This window comes from Cebus imitator, unplaced genomic scaffold (genome assembly GCF_001604975.1).
Source record: "Cebus imitator isolate Cc_AM_T3 unplaced genomic scaffold, Cebus_imitator-1.0 Scaffold183, whole genome shotgun sequence".
NCBI lineage: Eukaryota > Metazoa > Chordata > Mammalia > Primates > Cebidae > Cebus > Cebus imitator.
The window spans coordinates 3617918-3624724 of NW_016107498.1; the positions used below are offsets into that span (position 1 = coordinate 3617918).

Sequence of the window (6807 nt, forward strand, 5' to 3'; positions counted from 1 at the left end):
TCTACTAAAAATATAAAAATTAGCTGGGTGTGGTGGCAGGCGCTTGTAATCCCAGCTGCTTGGGAGGCTGAGGCAGGAGAATTGCTTGAATCCAGGAGGTGGAGGTTGTAGTGAGCCGTCATCGCGCCACTGCACTCCAGCCTGGATAACAGAGCAAGACTCTGCCTCAAAAAAATTAATAGAAAAAGAATAAAAAATAAAACGGACTCATTGAAATTCAAGACCTCTGCCTAATGTCCTACAGAGAATCTCATGCTCCAGCAGAAAAAAGAGAAAGAATTCACAATGGAGACTATGCTATCATAAAAATTATATTTCAAGACTCTGTAATAAGGGAATGTTGCTGGTATTATGTTTTAAAGAAGCGGCATTGCAAGGTAAAATTGAAGTGTTTGCATACAGACAAAGACTAGAACGGAAAAGGGACAAACGAAATTATTTCTTTTGTTAAATTTGATTTATTGTTTTCTGCATTAAAATACATCTTTAAAGTTGTTATCATACTTATACAACAAATAAGGAAATAATTAGAGTACTTATTGCAGAATTCCCAAACTTCTCCCTCTCAGAAAAGGAATTGCTCCAAACCCTCCGAGATTATAATTCCTTATAGGAGAAATATGCATGTGGCATTGGACCCAACTTAAAACTAAAAATCTAAATGAAATTAAAAAACAAAACAAAACAAAACAAAACAAAACAAAAAAAACACCTTCCTCTGCCTCGAGACAACGAAGAAATGAAAACTGTTGATGAAAAAAGACTAAACAGCCAGGCGCAGTGGCCCACGCCTGTAATCCCAGCACTTTGGGAGGCTGAGGCAGGTGGATCACTTGAGGTCAGGAGTTCGAGACCAGCCTGACCAACATGAAGAAACCCTATCTCTACTAAAAATACAAAATTAACAGGGCTTGGTGGCGCATGCCTGTAATCCCAGCTACTCAGGAGGCTGAGGCGGGAGAATTGCTTGAACCCAGGAGGCGGAGCTTGCCATGAGCTGAGATCGTGCCGTTACACTCCAGCCTGGGCAACAAGAGCAAAACTCCATCTCAAAAAAGAAAAAACTATGTATCAAATAATGCTGAGAGGTATGAGCTACATCACAGAGACATGCACAAGAAATCAAGGATGCAATAGTTCCCAAGTGTTGCAAACAGTTCACAAATGTTGCAAGGTCCAATTCCCAGAGTTCACCTCTCACGTGTCATGGTACTGAGAAACAGCATTCACTGGAGGTACAGCAAAACTTCTTCTTAGTGTGGCTTGATGTTAATTACGTAGCTAGGCTGTAGTATAAGTCATTCATGTCCTTGGAAGCCAAACACACAGACACGAGAAGCGTGGCCTGATACTGTAACCGTGGGTACTGCCTGATCTGGGCACTAGTGTGGTAACACGTTCACTTCTCCCCCTGTGCTACATCGGAGGATACTCCACCTCCCAATGTACAAGAAAGTCCTCTTTTTCCATCTAGCCATCAGCTTTAGTAGGTGGGGGACTTGGGTAGGAAGCCTTCGCATTCCTTTCCTTGTGGCAAGGAATGCAGAACAAATATGGTGTCTGCTAACTTTCTGAGCATAAAGGAAAATGCATTTTAAGATTTTCCTGTGTTCCCAAGTAGTGGCTGTAGAAATAGCCCCACAGTTCCAAACACACAGACAATTATAAATACCCAAAGAAATACTCTGTCCACCACCATGGCCACGTATTTCCAGTCATCTTCTACCTGAAATGCAAACAAAAATTAGAGCTGGTTTAAAAAAACAAAACCATGAGAAGCATGCTTTGTTTCATCAATAAGCTGCTTCTTTTTCAAAGGAGATTTCTCCGGTACTTTTTAAAGCAAATATTGGCAAGGCAGGCGGATCACCTGGGGTCAGGAGTTTGAGGCCAGCCTGGCCAACATGGTGAAGACTCATCTCTACTAAAAATACAAAAATTAGCCGGGCATAGTGGTGGGCACCTGTAATTCCAGCTACCCAGGAGGCTGAGGCAGGAGAATCACTTGAACCTGGGAGGTGGAGGTTGCAGTGAGCCAAGATCTCGCCACTGCACTCCAGCCTGGGTGGCAGAGTGAGAGATTTCATTTCAAAAAATAAATAAATAAAAATAAAGAGAATATTGGTATTACTTTGGTGAATCCGTGTCTCCTGTATAGGACACATAAGAAATTTTTTTTTCTTTTTTTTCTTTTACCTTCAAAGCTACTGCAAATCAGCACGGAAGAAATTTTGTTTTGTCTGCAGAGGGCAGATGCACAGCCTCCATGAGTGCCTCAGACAGCAGACGCTCCGGTAAAGCCCTGACTCCGTGGGTCACCAGGGACCTTTCCTAACTGCAAGAGACACTCCTGAGAAGCAGCTACTCAGAGAGCTAGACTCATGCTCTGCAACGCTGGGTAGTCTGGCTCCGTGGCAAGTCTGGGGAATGAGTTTGAGGCGGGGGGTGCCGCTGGGGATGACGGATGTGGAGTATGATTGAGGAACCCTTTATCAGGAAGAGGCAGTCCTCCAGCCCTCAAAGGGATGCTGGCCGTGGAGAGCTAGTTGTGTTTCTTGCAGTTCCTGACCCTCCAGCCTTCTGCCACTGTCTCCACAGTTGTGTCTTGACAGCCCTACCTGGTAGTGATTAAGTCAAGAGCAGCTGTCTCTTAGATTTAAAAAAAAATTTTTTTAGGAACAGGATTTTGCTGTGTTGCCCAGGCTAGAGTGCAGTCGTATGGCTGTGGCTCACTGGAACCTGGAACTCCTAGGCTTAAGCAATCCTCCAGCCTTAGCTTCCCAAGTAGCTGGGACAACAGGCTTGGCACATTTAAAAAAAATTTTTTTGGCTGAGCACGGTGGCTCATGCCTGTAATCCCAGCACTTTGAGAGGCCGAGGTGGGCAGATCACCAGGTCAAGAGATCGAGACCATCCTGGCCAACACACGGCGAAACCCCATCTCTCCTAAAAATACAAAAATTAGCTAGGCGTGGTAGCACACGCCTGTGGTCCCAGCTACTCAGGAGGCTGAGGCGGAAAAATCACTTGAACCCAGGAGGTGGAAGTTGCAGTGAGCTGGGATTGCGCCACTGCACTCCAGTCTGGTGACAGAGCAAGACTGGGTCTCAAAAAAAAAATAAATAAATAAATAAAATTTTTTTTAAAAAGGCCGGGCGCGGTGGCTCAAGCCTGTAATCGCACTGTGGGAGGCCGAGGCGGGTGGATCACGAGGTCAAGAGATCGAGACCATCCTGGTCAACATGGTGAAACCCCGTCTCTACTAAAAATACAAAAAATTAGCTGGGCATGGTGACTCGTGCCTGTAATCCCAGCTACTCAGGAGGCTGAGGCAGGAGAATTGCCTGAACCCGGGAGGCGGAGGTTGCGGTGAGCCGAGATTGCGCCATTGCACTCCAGCCTGGGTAACAAGAGCGAAACTCCGTCTCAAAAAAAAAAAAATTTTTTTTTTAAAAACAAAAGAAAAAAATTGTTTTTTAGAAACAGGGTCTCAATATGTTGCTCAGGCTGGTCTCAAACTTCTGGCTTTAAAAAAGCCTCCAGCGTTGGTCTCTGAAAGTGCTGGGATTACAGGCATCCACCACCACACCCCGCTAATTTTTGTATTTATTGTAGAGACAAAAATTTTAAATTTTATGAAGCTGTCACCATGAAGGTGAATCTTTCTGGGCTCTCTTGTCCCGTGACACACCTGCATGACAGCCATTCAGAGCGTCTGCCCTCTGCACCAACAGGGCAGGGCGGACTCTCTGTCTCACAGTCTCCTTTCACAAGGAGCAATGGCTGCCAGCAGCTGCAGTCCGAGGTCAAACCCAGACACCTGGCCTGAGTTTCAGATGACCTCAGCTAGTCACCCACGTGGTGTGGGAAATTGGCATGATTCTCTTGAGCTCTGTCTTTGGAGGCTGAGGGAGGTGCAGGCTGCTATGGGTAGCAGGAGCAGAGTACGTGAATGCTAAAAATATCCCTGGGGCTCATTTCACCAGCACCTAAATCCCTCTCGAGTAGGAGAAGTGAGACCAGAGCTGCCTGAACGAACGCACTCCCGCCTCTCCCACTTCTCCCAGCACCCCCAGGCTGCACGCTGCTCCAAGCTCATTTCTCCTTCCCTCTGGGGCAGCTTTTCTCTATCTTTTTATTTGCCGCTGTTTCTTGTTCAGGGGTTGTTTGTGTGTGTGTGTGTGTGACAGACAGGGTCCTGCTCTGTCTTCTGCCTCCCAGGCTACAGCCTCGAACTGCTGGGCTCAAGCAATCCTCCCATCTCAGCCTCTTAAATGGCTGGGACTATAGGTGCACACCAACACGCCTGCTAATTTGTTTGTTTGTTGGTTGGTAGGATAGGGCCTCCCTATGTTGCCCAGGCTGGGGCTCTTGGTTTCATTAACTGAGGTTGCCCTGAAGGTTTATTTATTTATTTTTATTTTTGAGATGGAGTCTTGCTCTGCTGCTCAGGCTGGAGTGCAGGAGCACAATCGCAGCTCACTGCAACCCCCGCCTCCTGGATTCAGGCGATTCTCCTGCCTCAGCCTCCCAAGTAGCTAGGATTACAGGCCTGTGCCACCACACCTGGCTGATTTTTGTATTTTTAGTAGAGATGGGGTTTCCCCATGTTGGCCATGCTGGTCTCAAACTCCTGACCTCAGGTGATCTGCCCACCTCAGCCTCCCAAAGTGCTGGGATTACAGGCGTGAGCCACCGCGCCTGGCCGTGAATGTTTATTTTAAGCAAATTTTGCTTGAGTTCACATTTCTGGAGGTGGAGATTTGCTCTGGGGCTGTTGGCACCTGACCCCACTCCACTGGGAGGTCTGACCCTGTCAGTCCGCCCATAACCATATAACAGAGCCAGATCTCAGCAAGGCTGCCTGACCCTCTCAGGAACAAAATTCACACTAACAGTCTGACTGTGTCTCCAGAGTGCCCGAAGGCATGTGGAGGGGACGCACATTTACCTCCTTCGTTGCATTGTGGCTCTTCATGTTTTCTGCTATGAAATGAACACTGTTAATCACATCTTCAACTTCAGGTGAGTGCTCCGAATTTTCTGCCATCCACTGTAACGGCTGATGACTTAATCTTCTCTTGCTGGTGGCAAGCTCATTTGATTTGTGACAATGGAAGCATTCTTTAAGATGTCTGGGTTCCCCACGGCTCACAAACTTGTCCTTGGTGGGCCTCCTGGCAAGGCCTCCGGGCACTGCATCAGAGCCTGTGCCCCTTGTCTTGTCCAGAGGCCACCTCATCAGCAGGACCTGGGGCAGGAGCTGCAGGAAAACCGTCTTCACCCACCTGGGCATGGTGTGTGTCGTCGGGGTGCGGTAGTGTATGTTCAACACAAACACAGTCACCACGATGGACAGTGTGACAAAGATCATGGTGAACAGCAGGTATTCACCCACCAGTGGGACCACCAGAGAGGTGGATGGGATGGTTTCTGTGATGACCAGCAAAAACACAGTCAAAGAAAGCAGGACTGAAATACAAAGTGTCACTTTTTCACCACAGTCCGAAGGAAGGTAAAAGACCAACACGGTTAGAAATGAAATAAAGAGACAGGGGATGATCAGATTAATCGTGTAAAACATCGGCAATCTTCTAATGTAGAAAGAATAGGTTATATCTGTGTATATCTCCTCACAACAGTTGTATTTTATGTCATGTTTGTAGCCAGAGGCATCGATAATTTCCCATTCACTGTTTTCCCAAAAATCATGCATATCCACTTTTGATCCAATGATTAGAAGATCAATTTCAGCTTTGTCATACGTCCAGGAACCAAATTTTAGTGAACAGTTTTGATGATCAAAAGGGAAAAAGGTGATATCCATAGGACAGGAACTCTTAAAAATAGCTGGTGGAGTCCAGGTTATCGTGCCATTGTATTTAAGAAGAGCTTTTGTCTTGCCTTCAACTTGGAAGTCACCAACAGCACTGCAAAGTAAGTCAGACACCATTAGTAACACTCCCTTTGCTATGGGCCAGAATACACCAACAGCAGCTTTGGAAAGAGACTACAGTGGTCAGAGACCCATACTTGTTATAGAGAACAATGTCGGGCTTCCAAATCTTATCTGCAGGAACGCGAAGAGTCTCAATGCCGTCGTATTCCGTTGGATCCCAGCGCAATTTATAATCATTCCAGATCTAAAATAAATAGAAATTGACTTTTAAAATTTCTTAAAAACTTTCTTGTCAGGCCTGTTGGCTTACACCTGTAATCTCAGCACTTTGGGAGGCCGAAGTGGGCAGATCACTTGCGGTCAGGAGTTCAAGACCAGCCTGGTCAACACAGTGAAAGCCCACCTCTACTAAAAATACAAAAATTAGCCGGCGGTGGTGGCACATGCCTGAAATATCAGTTACTTGGGAGATTGAGGCAGGAGTATCGTTTGAACCTGGGAGGTGGAGTTTGCAGTGAGCTGAGATTGCACGACTATATTCAGGCTGGTTGACAGAGTGAGACTCTGTCTGGAAAAAAAAAATTAGTTTCTTAATAACTTTCTTCCAATGATAATTTTATGATGGTTCAACAGCTGTTTCTGAAAAAGAAAAATACGCCTGTAATCCTGGCACTTTGGGAGCCCAAGGTGGGGAGGATCACGAGGTCAGGAGATCGAGACCAGCCTGGCTAACATGGCGAAACCCCGTCTCAATTAAAAATACAAAAAATTAGCTGGGTGTGGTAACACTCCCCTGTAGTCCCAGCTACTCAGGAGGCTGAGGCAGGAGAATCACTTGAACCCGGGAGGTGGAGGTTGCAGTGAGCCGAGATTGTGCCACTGTACTCCAGCCTGGATGACAGAGTAAG

General features: G+C 46.4%; 1 protein-coding gene across 2 annotated transcripts in view; it reads right to left on the reverse strand.

Annotated features, from left to right (window-relative positions):
* Positions 1 to 1049: 1049 nt before the first annotated feature.
* Positions 1050 to 6807, reverse strand: part of CHRNA6 (cholinergic receptor nicotinic alpha 6 subunit) — a 16780-nt gene continuing 11022 nt past the window's right edge. For both annotated transcript variants that reach the window (XM_037744764.1, XM_017545970.2), the window contains 3 exons: positions 6034 to 6143; positions 4952 to 5930; positions 1050 to 1726 (listed from right to left, as the gene is read on the reverse strand). In XM_037744764.1, the coding sequence (XP_037600692.1) occupies positions 1595 to 1726; positions 4952 to 5930; positions 6034 to 6143 (1221 nt within the window). In that variant the 3' untranslated portion in view covers positions 1050 to 1594. The remainder of the gene's footprint in view (positions 1727 to 4951; positions 5931 to 6033; positions 6144 to 6807) is intronic.